This window comes from Vigna unguiculata, chromosome 2, assembly GCF_037176805.1.
Source record: "Vigna unguiculata cultivar grain cowpea cultivar isolate G323 ecotype 2 chromosome 2, ASM3717680v1, whole genome shotgun sequence".
NCBI classification, from domain to species: Eukaryota; Viridiplantae; Streptophyta; class Magnoliopsida; order Fabales; family Fabaceae; genus Vigna; species Vigna unguiculata.
In genome coordinates, this window is record NC_140793.1 from 30,166,430 (window position 1) to 30,184,137 (window position 17,708).

Here is a 17,708-nt window from a genome sequence, read left to right on the forward strand (position 1 = left end):
CTCCCAGTTAATTGTTACAAACCTTATCTCAATGACTATGGGTGTACATACCTTGAATTGCCTTCCACAAAGCTCACCGTTTCTAATTGGGTGTGTAGACTAAATTTCTCTTGGTTATCCGTATACTAATGAAATTCTGTATGTGTAAGTGCATTGCTAAAGGGTACACCGACAGATGACCAAGTTGGCAATGGGTAGGCTATTAGTTAGCTTGTCACTATCACAAACGAGGGATATTTGAGTTTTTTATTTGATCTTCATCTTTAAGATTTACATCAAATGGATTATCTTCACTCCTATCACACTTGACATGACTTTTTTGTACAAAATTTTGGACGGCTGTTAGAAAGATGAACAAAGGAGAGACAAAGTTGTGGTGTCCTTTCTCTAAGGGGACCAACAAAAGCCTTGGCCTTTAGTGTATAAATAAAGTAGTTATGATAAAAAATAAGTTCCCTTATAAATATCTGAGTTTACAAGTGTCCACCACACAAGAATATTTCTAAATTAAAAATGTTAACAAAAAAGTAAGATGAATAGCAAATCTCCTTTCACTAATCAAATTCTTGGAAATATTAGGAACATGTAAAAGATTGGATAAGAGTAATCCGGTTGGAAGGAAAAGAAAAAGAAGTTGAACTAACATGTAAGATAGACAAACTAGTATCATTATCTAATTTATTTTTCATTGCTTGTGTAAGTTGTCTTTGATGTGAAAGTTTGTGGACAATGCTTTATGTGGTGAAAAGCATCAGTCTCAGGATACCACAAGGAATCATTGATAGTGGAAGGAGTGTACAATAGAGAAGATGTGTCGGTATTTTCTAGAGACATGCATCCAGAGTGATTAGCACAAATAGTAGTTTGATTGTCAGATTCATACTTGTGCCAGCACGTGAGAGTTGTGTGACCAAACTTATTGTATCTTTGATATTGAATTTTCGAATTGGACCAAGAGGAATATGGTTGCCAAGAAAAATGATTTGAGTTTCTATTTTGACCCTGATTCTTGGAAAAAAAAAAAAAACTATTGTTTTTATTAAAAGAACTAGAAAACCTATTTGTTGAATTGTTTGGAGAAGAAGGACTGGAAGTTTGATTAAAACTTAAACTTTCAGCAATCTTGAACTTTTTGGAGTGTCCTCCTTGTGACAGCAACAAGGCATCAATGTCTTCACTGTATAAGGATCACTGTATAAGGATGTTAGGAATCCAAGTGTGAGTCTAAGTCCCACATTGACCAGAATTGAGAAAGTAGAGCACCATATAAGGATCAAGGCCCATAAACCCATTGCCTTAAGGTTTTGGGTTGAGAGTGGTGTCAGTATCTTATGTGGTTAGGCTCATATCTCATTGGTGTTGTTCTCCCCAGTGAAACCCCTCCTTATAATCCTAACAAGTGGTATCAGAGCCGATGGTTAAAATCGGTTCAGACGAGTGCAGTAAGGTCCCTGTATCGAAAGTCTTCCTGGCAAAGGGTTCCAGGTAAGCGTGTCCCGTTAAGATGAACGGCGGTACGAGAAGAGGTACTCGTGGTTGGGAATGCTTCCGCTGGAGGGGGAGTGTACCAATGTGGTTGAAGGGACTCCAAGTGTGAGTCTAAGTCCCACATTGACCAGAATTGAGAAAGTAGAGCACCATATAAGGATCAAGGCCCATAAACCCATTGCCTTAAGGTTTTGGGTTGAGAGTGGTGTCAGTATCTTATGTGGTTAGGCTCATATCTCATTGGTGTTGTTCTCCCCAGTAAAACCCCTCCTTATAATCCTAACAAAGGATTGACACGAGACAAAATGGAAGTGATGAAGCTGTAATATTCACCGAATAACCCATTTAAAATAATTTTAATGTGTTCATCACTTGAAATAGGAATCTCTAAAACAACTAATATGTCTACAATCTTCTTAATATCAAGAAGATATGTGGTGATTTACTGTCTTTTTTGGTTGTCTGAATTGAACTTTTAGCTTTTTTATCTTGTTTTTTTAAATGTCAATTTTGTCCAGATTTGAGAAATTCTGGATTGATTTTATTGTTTGAAACATTTTCAGGTGTCGAAAACTATAACGGTATATCAGACCTTCCAAGAACTTCACAAGTTGGATTTTTTCACAATGACAAAACTTCTTGTTGCCAAATCAAAATATTATTATGGTCCAATATGTAAGAGATAGGTGTGTTGAATATGTGAGAAAGAAAAGTTTCAAGATGTTGCAGAATGCATGGGGAAAAAAAAATGGAAAACTGAACAACTTTAGATGCTATAAAATATAAAGGATAAAAAAATTAAGGGAAAAGACTTTTTGGTATAATCAATGATCATTAATTCTATTTATGTTTGTTGAAATCTTGTAATTTTACTTTATTTAGAGGGCATAAATATTCATAAATATTATACAGTTATAATTAATTATTTATTTAATATACACAAAACAAAATTAAAAAATAATTTTATATGTTTAACACTTTATTATTTAATAATCGATATACCAGAATGCTTAACTTTTTTATGTTCACTTGTTACTTTCTTTATTAATTTAAGTTTAAGTTTAATTATTACATTTTCATTTTTGGCAACATTAAAATATAAGAGAAATTATATTATGTAAATTATCATTATAATTGTATAATTTTTATAGGTATTTTTATATTTTAAATAAAATAAAACTACATTAATAAATATTGAGATCAGACTTTATTTAATATCACCTTATTTATTAATTATTTTTAATCCTGTCCTAAAGATTGTATAGAATATATGTAAATATAGAAAGAAAAAAATAGATATAACAAAAATGTGAAATATTATATCTGCTTATTTATTAACATTAATAAGTACCATAAACAGGGGAGTACCCCACTACAATACTATTATTATATTACTCTAAATAATCTTGATTTGATACAATTTGCAAATATTGCAACCTGTCATAAAAATCTAATGAAATTATAACTTCCAAGAAAATTTAAAAACAATAAAATACCCAAAATCTATTGATTTTTTTTAAATCGGTGTCTAATCAAATGTTGGAAAAGTTATTATTATTCTTTTCAACTATTTTGGTTGATCCATCAGTGACTTGAAAACTTCAATTTTTTAAAATATTGAATATAAAATAAGAACATGTTTCATTCAAATTAAAATAGAGTATAGTTCATTTTTAAATAGAACATATAATTTCATGGGAGTGGAAGATCTCACTTTCTTAGAATAAGATCCAAGTAATCGATATATTCAAATACAATAGGAGGTTGACTATAAGAAGCTATAAACACTCCTTAAATGTAATAGTCTTTTTAATATTAGAATAAAAAGTGTGATTATTTTATGTTTACACGTGTGTATTAATTTAGTTTTTTCTTTTAACCTTTCACAGTTTAAAAGAGTTAGATCTGACTTGACTTTGAAGAGAATGAGGTCAAATAATTACTTGAAGGGAAACAATCACTCATATTACTTCAAGAGCTTTTTCATTTTTTTAATCCAAAACCTCTTTTGCTCTCTTTTTATTGGGTAGTTTCTTACTTCACCTGCAATCTCTTTGGACTTTGGATAGCAACAGTAATTATACAACTTTAACTAAACAACCTGTCACGGGTAAACCGTTAGAGTCATATATATATTTATTGAAAAACCAATAAAATATCATGGCCATGCATGCACCTTATCATTGCATATTAAACATAAAATAATATAATAAGAATCACTGATCTCCTTTATATAACAAACATGACAAAAACAAGGAAAAAAAATACCCTACTTTTGAAGAACTACTACAAGATTATATAAAATCCACAAAATGAAATCAAATAAAAGCTACAGAGAAACTAACACGACAAGTAAGATTAGTCCTGTCAAAAGACAAACATAGCCGCCACCACAATACTTTATCCAACAACCCTACTTGTTGTGTTATATAATGGTGATATATATTGAAATTGAAACACCAAAAATATCATAACTTTAGCATCAAATTCAGCACCCTCTGTTGCAGTATTCCAAATTTCTGACAAGGAAGCGATTCACACGTAATTTGTGATAGAACAGAGTTGAGAATTGAGAAGTGTGGAGTAACAGAAAGAAAGAAACAATGGTGTTCTCCAAGGAAGAAGGGTCCTCTTCCTACACCCTTCCACCCTACCCTAGAGAGGACACACCCCTCCTGGGAAAGGCACCAGCTTTGTCCTCCAATCTCAAGACCTTCGCTAACATCTTCATCTCCATCGTCGGCGCCGGCGTGTTGGGCCTCCCTTACAGCTTCAAGCGAACGGGCTGGCTCATGGGCCTGCTCATGCTCTTCTCCGTCGCCTTCCTCACCTACCACTGCATGATGCTCCTCGTCCTCACGCGTCGCAAACTCGAATCTTTAACGGGCTTCACCAAAATCACCTCCTTTGGCGACCTGGGTTTTACGATCTGCGGCCCAGTGGGCCGCTTCGCCGTCGACGCCATGATCGTCCTCTCCCAATCCGGCTTTTGCGTCAGCTACCTCATCTTCATTTCCTCCACCCTCGCGTTCCTCACCAACAACGAAACGACGCCGGTTTTCCTCGGTTTCACCCCCAAGGTTCTGTTCCTCTGGGCCTGCTTCCCCTTCCAGTTAGGACTGATTTCGGTTCGCACTTTGACTCATTTGGCTCCGTTGAGTATCTTCGCTGACGTGGTTGATCTCGCTGCGAAGAGTGTTGTGATGGTCGAGGATGTTTTTGTTTCTGTTAAGAATAAACCCGATTTGAAAGTGTTCGGGGGTTTGTCTGTGTTTCTGTACGGCATAGGTGTGGCCGTGTATGCTTTTGAGGGAATCGGAATGGTTCTGCCGTTGGAAAGTGAGGCGAGGTATAAGGAGAAGTTCGGTAGGGTTTTGGGTTTGGGGATGGGATCGATTTCTGTGCTGTTTGGTTTGTTTGGGGGTTTAGGTTACTTTGCGTTTGGGGAAGAAACTAAGGGTATTATCACCACCAATTTGGGTCCTGGGGTGATTAGTCTTTTGGTTCAGTTGGGGCTTTGTATCAATTTGTTTTTCACTTTTCCGATTATGATGAATCCTGTGAATGAGGTGATGGAGAGAAGGTTCTGTGGGTCTAGGTACTGCTTGTGGTTGAGATGGCTCATGGTGTTGCTGATTTCTTTGGTTGCGCTTTTGGTGCCTAATTTTGCGGATTTCTTGTCCCTGGTTGGAAGCAGTGTGTGTGTTGTGTTGAGTTTTGTGCTGCCTGCGATGTTTCATCTTATTGTTTTTAAGGATGAGTTGGGTTGGAGTTGTTTTGTCTGGGATGGAGCAATTGTGGTTTTTGGGTTTGTGATTGCAGTTTCTGGCACTTACACTTCTGTGATGGAGATTCTTTCCCCCACATCCTAATCATTCTGTTCAAAACTTTTCTGTATCTTTTTCTTCTGAATCTACTGATGAATGGAGAGTAATGGTAATCCAAAAATGTCTGTGATTCTTTGGATACATTGGAGAAACTAAGCTTATACATGTTTTAAGTATATGCTTGATGTTTGTTTCCGTGATAGTGATTCTTGCTGATTGCTCTCTTGGAAGGGAATTATTCTAGTTGGAATTGATGCTCCTGAATAAAGTGTTCAATTTGCTGAGTGATTTGTTCATCACCAGCTACAATAAAGGCATGCTAATTCTTTGTTGTTGGTTCATTTTTTGTGAAAGTTGTAGCATATGGATCTAAAAGGTTTTTGTCTGAGAAACATTACATTAGTTAATTGTTTAAAATTTCTTCTTCCTTTTGAAGTTCTGCTTCTATGAATCAAAGAGAGACCTTCCAAGAGATGATTCACATTCAATGAACCAATGCAAGCATGGGTCTAGAATGGCGACCATGTTGATTGTCTTTTATTTACTTGTAAAACCTGAATTTGAGCAAAAAAGTCACTGTTTTTTGAGTTAGATTTTGCAGAATTAATTGTTTCACAGCATTAACACCAGAAAACAATTATTACAGTTTTATAGTGCCGAATTTATGGTTCTAAATCATTGCAAAAGAAACGTGGATCAACGTGTATAGAGGGCAATAAAGAAAGACAGCAATTCATGATTTTTTTTATACAGTCTTTGAAATGAAGATTGAATTGAAACTTTATGCAAACTGTGACCCATAAAAAATTAAGGAAAGAAAAACTTAAATCCTACATCAGACTACATAAAGGTAGTTCGTCCATTTAGTTCAGGAAAAATTACACTTATGAAAGACTCGTTTTTATAGTTTAAAATTTTAAAATTGACACAAGTCTTTCTTATATGTTTAATAAAATAGCATGCGAACATTCCTATTTTAAATAAATATCCATATTTTTTTCATACTTTTAATAAACTAATAGTTGGACTTATACATCACACCACCAATTATATTCATTTCAATAACTTTATATTAAATTAAAATTTAAAAAGGTTGAGATCTCACAATATAAGAAGCCATTAAAAATAGACTTTCACGTTGTATTCAATAAAATTATATATCAACTTGTGAATGTAATAATTAATCAATACATAAGTGATCATAGATAAGTAATAAGTTGTGTTATGTTATGTTACATAAAATGTAAAAAAAAAAATATTTATATATATCGTGGTGATAGATTCAGGTAGTCTGCCTTTTTGTGAGTACGTTATTTTGATTTTTTTTTATCTTTTTAGCCTTTATATTGTGATAGGTCTAGTTAGTCTAATCAAATATTTCAAGAGAAGAAATAGTAAATCGATTTAAGATGTCATATAAGTAATAAAATATAAGTAATAAAGGACAATAAATAAAAAAATTAAAAAGACAGGTTGAATAACATATTATAAGAACTAAAAAAGTGTAATTAAAAATGCATTAAGAAAATGTTAAGAGGACAAAAAAGGTGAGGAGATGAGAGTGGATAAAGAGGAGATAAAGAAGAAAGAAAAAATAAAAACACTTTGAATATCTTAACTAATCCGATCCAATTTTCTTAGTTAATATATATATATATATATATATATATATATATATATATATATATATATATATATATAACAATTTAAAAACTGATGTATAATAAAAACAATTTTAAAATTGATTACAATATATATTTTACTAAAAACATATCGAAAGAATCTATATTAATCAAATCGGACAATTTCAAAAGGAAATGATCTTTACGTGTATTTTAAAGAGTTTGTAACACAAGTAATATATATATATATATATATATATATATATATATATATATATATATATATATATATATATATATATATATATTTGTGTTTAGGAAAAAAATGAATCAAACTTATCTTACCAAAATTTTGATAAGGTAAGTTTTACCTAAAACAAAGGAAATATTAATAAAAAACATTTTAACTAAAAAAAATCATATTATATAGTTATATTTTTATTACTACACACAATACAATTTGTAAAAAAAAAACAGCAGTTTAAATTAAAAAGATCAAATTAATTTAAATAAAACTAAATGACAAAATAAAAAATTAATAAAAAGTTTTGAAATATAAAATTATAATTATATAATAATTTTGTTTTTTTTCCTAAAAACACAAATTTTATTTATATAATAAAATTTATACATCATGTCACTTTATCTCATTCTACATTTTTCAACAAACTTATCAATTAATTTTATTAAATATTTGTAATTTAATAAGTTAAGGTTAGAATATAACTTAACAACTTATATTGTAACAGTCAACTTATCAATTATAAATTAATTTATCACTTGTCAAAGAGATTATAAATTAGTTTTTAGAGAAATGCTGCAAATAAAACTCTATAAAGCATAACATATTCTCTAACACTGAAAATAAAACAAATCCTCTCTGCACTCATGATGTTACTTACACATTTAGCTTTTCATGCCATTTTTTCAGCTTTTAGGTCCATCAAATTTCAAAAGAAGCTACAAATAATTTCTCACGTGATTTTATTTTAACCACACCAACCTAAAACAGAATCTGCGTCCAATTGATTCTACTCCATTTTACTGTCATATTAATTGCCAGCTTCACAGGTATATGAAATCTTAAAAGGGAAAAAGAATGACTGATAAAGTTTAAGAACTTACCATCAGTAAACAAATTCAGCTACAAATACCACAACATTAAAATGGAAAAGTTAATGAAACACTTTGAATGGAGTAGCTCTTTTTTCTGAGACTGTCATGCCATGTGCCAGTGTGATCCTCCTCAATCATATCTAAGAGATGATGCTTTATGTTAGAGAGAAACTGTAGTAGAGAGGTATTAAATGAATGTTTGAAAGGTGTTTGAAACAATTCATAAATGAGAAGAATAATAAGCACTTTCTAAGTGAGTAGCATTACAAAAAGTAAGAAAAAACATGAACTTTTAGTTCAACACTATTGATGGCGCATTAGACTAACAAGTCAAATCAAATCTAAACAAAATGAAACCGAATAAATAAACCAAGACTTTTAAGATTTACTACTAAATTAACCCATGAAATTATTGGTTGTGGTAGTAATTAACCATGTCATTACCTAGGAACCCTAGAAAAACAAAGAAACCATAAAGACATACATTAAAAAAAAAAGGTGCATGATGTTGGAAATGACAGAAGCCCACAAAGCTGTTTCAGAGTATGATTGCTCCACCTCACTTGGAAACAGACAGTTGAAATTATGGAATCCCGAAAATAGTCAATGACAGAGGTAAACCAAGCGAGGAAAACGAAGGGCATAGAGGGAATGATAAAGACGAAGGGCTATGAAATTGGAGTAGGAAAAATGGAAGACCCACACATCACATGAAGAAAGAAAGAGAAAAAAGTGGAGGAATAAGGAATAGGAATTGCATCCTCCAAAACAAAAGCCTCACACACCGCAAATATAATAACGCTTCATCCTCCTAAACAAAGACTTCGCGTCCAAGCAATTTCCGAGTTAAAGAAGATATATCAAAAGGGAAAAGCAGGGCGAATCAGTGGAGGATTTTGAAGAAAGAATCAGATTTTGAGTTTCTTTGGGTGAATCTGAATAGATCAGAAGGTGATGTCGTGTTCGTCGTCGTCGGGGTCGGAGGAAGACGATGAGGGATTCGACTCTTACCGGAAAGGAGGGTACCACGCCGTCAGAGTCGGCGATCAGTTCGGCAGCGGCAGGTACATAGCGCAGAGAAAATTGGGTTGGGGTCAGTTCTCCACCGTCTGGCTTGCCTACGATACTAAAACTTCTGTATGTTTCTTACCCATCTTTTTTTTTTTTCCGTTTGTTATGTCAGTTTTTTTTTTCTTTGTTTTCTGCAAAAAGGCGTCGTTTTGAGACCACCCTTTTTGGGTTTGGATTTTGGGCTGTGATGAGTGTACTGGGTTTGGAAATTTTCGTTGTGTTTTGTTGGTTTGAAATTTGCTTCCTTCGAATGTTGTGGAGGTTCCGGGATCTTCGGTTCTTGTTTGGGCACCTTTATGTCGTTTTGTGTCTGAGATTATTTGGCTTCTTGATGTTGATTGCTTGCCACTATGGAAATACGAATCTATGATTCCTTCTTTTGTTCAACTTGTGTCATAAAAAGGAATCTATGCATGTTGGTTTAACGGGAAATGGTGAATGGTCCTCACAGAATGTGACCACCTGGTTTACATGGGTGATAGATTTGTCTGTATATAGAGGGGCAATAAATGTGCCCCTGCTGCTTCTGTTTGAACGGCTTGATTCTGATTTGGTGACGATTTTGTGTATTAAGCATCTTGGTAACCGTGACACTGGTGTTTAACCATAAATCGCATAACTTGTAGTTAGTTATAGGTTCTTGCTAGTGCTTGAATTTAGAAAGCAGAAAATTGGGCAAATCCCAAGAAGAAAATAAGTTTAAGTTGTACACATATGCACAATGACACTCTTCATTGATCACGTCCAACTTCATCCTTTGTTCATTTATGTGTGCTTTTGGTTCAGAAACCTTGTATGAAGGTTAAACATGTATGTACGGTTGTGTGTTTATTCTCAGAGATTACCTTAACCTCCCCAAACAATGGTATTTTCTTGTTATTTTTGTGCACCAGCTTTCATTTTTCTTTTGCACTTTTGTCTAATTTTTAGATTGTGGTTTTCAGTCATTTGTTGCACTCAAGATCCAGAAAAGTGCGGCTCAGTTTGTTCAGGCTGCCCTTCATGAGATTGATATTCTTTCATCCATTGCTGACCGTGACCCATCAAATTCAAAATTTGTAATTCAATTGATTGACAACTTTAAGCACAATGGTCCAAATGGACAGCATCTATGCATGGTCCTTGAGTTTCTGGGCGATAGCTTGCTTCGCTTGATCAAATATAACCGTTACAAAGGCCTTCCATTGAATAAAGTTAGAGAGATTTGCAAATGTGTTTTAGTTGGTTTGGACTACTTGCATACTGATCTTGGTATAATCCACTCTGACCTAAAACCTGAAAACATTCTTCTATGTTCAACCATTGATCCTGCCAAAGACCCTTTAAGATCTGGACTCTCCCCAATTCTGGAGCGACCTGAGGGAAACACAAATGGTGGAGTATCAAGTCTTATTGAGAAAAGGTTGAAAAGGAGAGCAAGGTCCGCAGTTGCTAAGATATCCGGAAGAAGAGGGACAATGGGAGAAGATGTTGCAAACACCGATAGAAACATTAATGGGATTGATGTGAGATGCAAGATAGTAGATTTTGGAAATGCTTGTTGGGCTGATAAGCAGTTTGCAGAAGAAATTCAGACAAGACAGTACAGAGCACCTGAAGTTATACTGATATCTGGCTATTCTTTCCCTGTTGACATGTGGTCTTTTGCTTGCATTGTTTTTGAACTAGCCACTGGAGATATGTTGTTCACACCAAAGGGTGGACAAGGTTTTAGTGAGGATGAGGTATGATGATTTCATTAATACTATAATGCTTAGTTACGTTTTGAAGTCTTATGCATTTATAAGTAATTCCATATTTTTTAAGGAGGTTCCTTTGGCTTCAATTTGGTGTAAAGCGTGTGATCTTTTTGAAGGTAGCAATACTATCAGAAACGATTTGAAAAAAATGGTTAAATCTTGTTATATTTGTCGCTAATACTTACAAATACACTTATATTACTTCTATTGTGGAATATGTGAAAGATACATAAGAATAGAATTCATTGAATCACCTTGTTAAACCAGTAAGCCAGATGTCAGTTTGACAAATTTTCTGTACTGTTTTACTAAAGCATTTTTTGCATCGCTCATGATAAACTAGTTTCGACAAAATACTGTCTCAAGTACCAAGATTATTTTATAATAATGTCTCTTCTGTGCCACACGAGAGATCTTATGTAACAATTTATATCTGTAAGTATTCATGTTTTCATCTTTTTATGATCCTTTTACAGGCTACAGCCCTGTTGTGAGTGGAACTAAAAAGTTTTTTTTTTTTGTTTCTGGTTGTGTTTGAGTTTTTATAATCATAGGGTGAAATTGAAAGTTTCACGCTTGTGATCTGTGATCAACAACTCTTGAAAATAGCTACAGTAAGAAATCTATCAAACTGTAGTTTCCAAAGCTGAAGCTTTTAATCTTAGCTGATATTCTTTGATCTGTTTATCAACAAAAAGGAACGAAAAAATCACCACGGTCATTAATGTAATTGAACACAAATCTACCCTAAAGATTTTTTTAGCAGAATACTAAAATCTGCATTTTGTTGATTTTAGGATCACCTTGCCCTGATGATGGAACTCCTTGGAAAGATGCCCCGGAAGGTGAGTACACTCTGAACACTTTGTTCATATAGTTTCTTGAAGAGCTATTCTGCCATATCTAATGCTTGTGAGTTGCAGATTGCTATTGGAGGAGCTCAATCCAAGGATTACTTTGACAGGCATGGGGATCTAAAAAGGATTCGCAGGCTAAAATTCTGTCCACTAGACAAATTGCTGACTGATAAATATAAATTTTCAGCTAATGATGCTCGAGAGTTTTCAGAATTTCTTCTACCACTCTTTGATTTTGCCCCTGAGAAGCGACCAACTGCGAGACAGTGCCTGGAACATCCATGGCTGAACCCTCCAAATCAAACTGCTCGAGAAAAAGTGCATGCTGGAATGAGCAACCTTCAGATCTCACAGTCCAAGGCATAGTCACATCTTTAAGCCCCTCCTTCCACATGAACTATTGATTGTCATATTATTATTTTTTATCAAACTTCAATAAGATTCTTTCTAATGGTTTATTAACTTCAAAGATGTAAATCAGCAAAGAATTTTGTTCCTCCACTGATATATCTGACACCAGAATTTGCCTGTATACTGTTCATATGTTGCAATTCATTACATCATCACATGATTTTAATTCAAGTCTCAGCTTTTCCTTTAATCTGAATTTGGAGTTAAGTTTCCTAAATCAAAAGAAAGAATCTGATTAACGTAATTAACCAATGTTGTGGATAAGGAAAATTAGATTTTCTGATAAGGATTAGTCATGATAAATATTTCACACTATAAAAAAAGCATAAGCGTTTATCGTTTTTTGGACTGTTCTAGATTGAAATGATGTTAGGAACCTGGGAGCAATGATGGGTGGGCCCAAGAAGGTCCAACGGCCCTTTACAGTTTCTTTTCACTAAAGTAAAATTGAGATCAAATTAAAAAAGGGAACGGAACGTGTGTACACTGTACTACAGTAAAATGTCACAAATTGTATGAAATTAAAAAAAAAAAATTTTATATATTTCTATAAATTCTATAAATATATTATCATTACACATAAATAATATAATTGAACGATCACAGTAATTTTGTAACTCCGCATTTCTAGTTACATTATAGCTAATCATCCTTCAAGTATTACAAACAAACACCACCATATATAAGTATATTTGCATCTCTCCTTAAATATAAACTTACTCAAGAATTCTGATCGGACAAGAATAATAACGGATCATGGCTAATAATTTTGGGTAGGGGTGATCGTGGATTGGATCATCCAATCCACCTCCATTTTGGATCTAAATAATTGGATTAGATTTTCGATCTAAATCCACTTTTTTAAAAAAAGTAGATTGAATTTTTTAAAAATCCATATCCAAATATTTAGATCAAGTTTAAATCCAGATATAAATATTTGGATCAAGTTCAAAATCCAAAATTTATTTTTCATAAAATAAGTTCAAATTAAATTTTTTAAAACTTGTGTCCATAGGGCTGACACCATAGAATTTGACAGATTTTTTGTCGGGGTCAATGAGGCCAAATTTCAGCATGGGATGAAGTTGAATGACTTTCGAACGAATTTTGGTCAGGGACAACGTGACCAAATTTGGCCAAGGTTGACATGACAAAATTTCAGTCGAGATCGACTTGACTAGATTCGACTGAATTTCGGCCAGGGCCGATTTTGCCTAATACGACCAAATTTTGGCCAGAGCCGACTTGGCCAAATATGGCCACATTTGGGCTAGGGCCTGATCAGTCAAATTCCGGTCAGGGTTGAATCCACTAAATTCGTCAGTCGGGACCGACTTGACTGAATATGACCAATTTTCTATCACAACCGACTAAGTTGAATATAATCAAATTTCGTTCGGGACTTACTCGACCGAATACGGCTAAATTTGGGTTAGTGTCGACTCGACCAAATTTTGGTCATGACCAACTCGACTGAATTTGGCCAAATGTAGGTCAGGACCGACTCGCCTAAATATGACCAAATTTCGGTCGCGATCGACTCTGCCGAATACGACCAAATTAAGGTTAGGACCAACTCAGTCAAATTATGGTTGAGGCCAACACGACCGAATTTTGATCGGAGTCAATTCGACTGAATTTGGCCAAATTTCGGTCGTGGCCGACTCAGTTGAATACGGCCAAATTTTGATTGTGACCGACTCATTTGAATACAGCCAAATTTCATCCTAGGCCGTTTCAACCAAATACGACCAAATTTGGGCCAGGGTCGACTCGGTCAAATCTCAATCGAGGCCAACTCGATTGAATTCGACCAAATTTTGACTGGAGCCAACTAGGCTAAATACAGCCAAATTTTGTTCGTGGTTGTCTCTGCCGAATACGATCAAATTTTGTCAGGCTGTCTCAACCTCTAGCCTAACCTAACAAAAAATATAAACTAAAAATTTGTATTGGATATTTTGGATTATCCATTTTGAAAATCTAGATTTAGAGTATGAATATACAATCCATAAAATATATAAAATGTAAATCAAATTGATATCCAGATCCAATAAAATGAATTAGATTTTTAATAAAATGAATATTAAATGGATTGGATAATGAAAATTAGATTTTTTGTTCATCCTTAGTTTAACTTTTCAGATCATCCTCTGCTTCCTTCCACTCATTTAGGAGTTCAATAAATATAAATTATTGTTGTTATCCTCATAATTTTTATTTTTAGGTGTTAAATAAACATTAATTATTACTTTTACCCTCGTATTTTTATTCTTTCACTTTTATACGTATTTAATATCTTTTTATTAATACAGTTTTTTACAAAAGTAAAATTTAAATTTGTTAGTACAAATTGATGGATACATTAACAATTCTTTTATTAAACATCTAAATTTTTTAATTAAATTGTAAAGTTTAAAATTTATGAATATAAATTTCAAGGTTTAGTGTTTACGGACGTCTCGCGTCTCATGTTTCACGTCACACGTCGCACGTCGCAAGTCGCATGTCGCACGTCGCACGTCTCACATCTCATGTCTCACGCCCACGTCGCACGTTGCACGTCGCACGTCTCATGTCTCACGTCTCACGTCACACGTCTCTCACGTCTCACGTCACACGTCACACGTCCCACGTCACACGTCCCACGTCACACGTCTCACGTCTTACGTTCCACGTTCCACGTCCTACGTCACACGTTCCACGTTTCACGTCTCATGTCCTATGTCCTACGTCCTACGTCTTACGTCCCACGTTTCACATCTCACGTCCCACGTCACACATTTCACGTCTCACGTCACACGTCCCACGTCACACGTCCCACGTCACACGTCTCACGTCTTACGTTCCACGTTCCACGTCCTACGTCACACGTTCCACGTTTCACGTCTCATGTCCTATGTCCTACGTCCTACGTCTTACGTCCCACGTTTCACATCTCACGTCCCACGTCACACATTTCACGTCTCACGTCCCACCTTCGACGTCTCACGTCCCACGTCCCACGTCACACGTCTAACGGCTCACGTCTCACGTCCCACGTCCCACGTCACACGTCTAACGGCTCATGTCTCACGTCTCACGTCTCACATCTGACGTCCCACGTTCCACATCCCACGTCTCACGTCTCAACTACCACGTCTCACGTCCTACATCCTACGTCTCACGTCTCCCGTCTCACGTTTCACTTCGCATGTCTTACGTCTCATATCTTACGTCTCATATCTCACGTTTCACGTTTCATGTCTCATGTCCCACGTATTACATTTCACGTCTCCCGTATCACGTCCCACGTCGTCTCACGTCCCACGTCCCACGTTCTACATCTCATGTCCTACGTCCCATGTCCCACGTTTCACGTTCCACGTCCTATATCTGATGTCTCACGTCCCACGTCCTACATCTGACGTCTCACGTCTCACCTCACGTCTTACGTTGCATGTCCCATGTATTATGCCCATGTTACCTTCCACGTCTCACGCTTACCTCCCACGTCTCACGTCTCACGTCTTACGTCTCGCGTCGCATGTCTCACGTCTCACGTCCTATATCCCACGTCTTACGACTGACGGCTCACATCTCACGGTACCACGTCATCTCACGTATCACGTCTCACGTACTACGTCATCTCACGTCACAAGTTCTACGTCTCACGTCTCACGTCCTATGTCCCACGTCTCACATCCCACCCTCACGTCTTACGTCGCACGTCTCACGTCTCACCTTCCACGTCCCACGTAGCACGTCTCAAATTATTGCACTGAAATACTTGATTCTTTCATAAAATAATGGTGCTTTGGTTTACTGGTTGCAGTATAGCTAAGGTTCTTCTTTGCTATTTATCCTTCTTCAAATAATAGTTTCTTATTAATCGAAAGAAGGAAGAGAAAAGGACATAATTTTATCGGAAATAGGAAAACTAACCTTATACAACAAAAGTAATTTGAAGCTTTTGCAGATGTTTGCTATCATTACATGGATGATTTTAGAAAAGTGTTTAGAAGTTGGCAGACAATATTTTTTTTTTGGTTTTCTATTCTGACATTAAATATGTGAAGAGATGTGTCACAAAATTCTAATCAAGAGTGGGAGAAAAATCCATTTTTTATAATCCAATCTATTTTTCTATGATCTAATCCATTTAATATCTATTTTATTAAAAATTCAATCCATTTAAAATTTATTTTATTGGATATGGATATCAATCTGATATATATTTTATATATTTTATGAATTGGATATTCATTCTCTAAATTTAGATTTTCAAAATGGATAATCCAAAATATCCAATCCAAATTTTCAGTTTATATTTTTGGTTAGGTTAGGCTAAAAGTTGAAACCAACTAGTTTAAATTTAGTCGTATTTGATTGAGTTGGCGTGACCCTATACAAAATTTGACCGAATTCTGTTAAGTCGGTCGCGATCAAAATTTGGCCTAGCTGGTCCTGGACAAAATTTGGAAGTATTCGGTTGAGTTCAGCCCGACCCAAATTTGACTGCATTGGGCTGAGTCAACCTAGACAAAATTTGACTGTATTCGACCGAGACAACCACGACCAAAGTTTGGGTGTATTCATCCTAGTTGGCTCCATTTAAAATTTGGTTGAATTCAATCGAGTGGGCCGCGATTGAGATTTGGCTGAGTCGACCCTGACCCAAATTTGGTCGTATTTGGCTGAGACGACCTAGGGTGAAATTTGGCCGTATTCAACTAAGTCGGCCACGACCGAAATTTGGCCGAATTCAGTCGAGTCGGCTCCGGTCAAAATTTGGTCGTGTTGGCCTCGACCAAAATTTGATCGAGTTGGTCTTGCCCTGAATTTGGTCGTATTCGGCAGAGTTGATCGCGACCGAAATTTGGTTATATTTAGGCGAGTCGGTCCTAACCTAAATTTGGCCAAATTCAGTCGAGTTGGTCATGACCAAAATTTGGTAGAGTCAGTACTAGCTCAAATTTAGCCGTATTCGGTCGAGTAAGTCTCGAACAAAATTTGACTATATTCAACTTAGTCGGCTGTGATAAAAAATTGGTCATATTAAGTCAAGTCGGTCCCAACCGACGAATTTAGTGGAGTCAACCCTGACCGAAATTTGACTGATCAGGCCCTTGCCCAAATGTGGCCATATTTGCCCAAGTCGGCTCTGGCCAAAATTTGGTCATATTAGGCAAAATCGGCCCTAGCCGAAATTCAGTCGAATCGAGTCAAGTTGATCTCGCTTGGAATTTTCTCGAGTCAACCTTGGCCCAAATTTGGTCACGTCGTCCTCGACCGAAATTCGTTCGAAAGTCATCCAAGTTCATCCCATGCTGAAATTTGGCCTTGTTGGCCCCGACAAAAAATCTGCCAAATTATATAGTGTCAGCCCTATCGAAAATCTAATCCATATCCATTTTGAATCCAAATAATGGATGTGGATCCAAATTTGTGTCCATAGGGCTGACACCAAAGAATTTGACAGATTTGGTCGAATACTTCCAAATTTTGTCGAGGACCAACCAGGTCAAATCTCGATCGGGACCGACTTGACAGAATTTGGCCTAATTCTGCCAAATTTTGTATAGGATCACGCCAACT

The 17,708-nt window shown here is 35.5% G+C and overlaps 2 protein-coding genes across 2 annotated transcripts; both read left to right on the forward strand.

The window, feature by feature from the left end:
- Nucleotides 1-3,848: 3,848 nt before the first annotated feature.
- LOC114173999 (Transmembrane amino acid transporter family protein) lies at nt 3,849-5,750 on the forward strand. The gene has a single exon (XM_028058719.2). It carries the CDS (start codon nt 4,092-4,094, stop codon nt 5,358-5,360), a length of 1,269 nt encoding a protein of 422 aa, XP_027914520.1. The 5' UTR covers nt 3,849-4,091; the 3' UTR covers nt 5,361-5,750.
- A 2,825-nt stretch (nt 5,751-8,575) lies between these two features.
- Nucleotides 8,576-12,321, forward strand: LOC114174060 (Protein kinase superfamily protein). Its single transcript, XM_028058802.2, has 4 exons — nt 8,576-9,190; nt 10,069-10,848; nt 11,661-11,708; nt 11,787-12,321. The coding sequence occupies exons 1-4, from the start codon at nt 9,008-9,010 to the stop codon at nt 12,084-12,086; spliced, it is 1,311 nt and encodes a 436-aa protein (XP_027914603.2). The 5' UTR covers nt 8,576-9,007; the 3' UTR covers nt 12,087-12,321.
- Nucleotides 12,322-17,708: the final 5,387 nt, after the last annotated feature.

What these genes read in the sequence shown, in the direction of transcription:
- LOC114173999 (XM_028058719.2), top strand. Translation starts at nt 4,092, where the DNA reads ATGGTGTTCTCCAAGGAAGAAGGGTCCTCTTCCTACACCCTTCCACCC.
- LOC114174060 (XM_028058802.2), top strand. Translation starts at nt 9,008, where the DNA reads ATGTCGTGTTCGTCGTCGTCGGGGTCGGAGGAAGACGATGAGGGATTC. An exon ending in CCTACGATACTAAAACTTCT is followed by an intron (nt 9,191 to 10,068) that starts GTATGTTTCTTA and finishes TGTGGTTTTCAG; the next exon opens with TCATTTGTTGCACTCAAGAT. An exon ending in AAGGTTTTAGTGAGGATGAG is followed by an intron (nt 10,849 to 11,660) that starts GTATGATGATTT and finishes TGTTGATTTTAG; the next exon opens with GATCACCTTGCCCTGATGAT.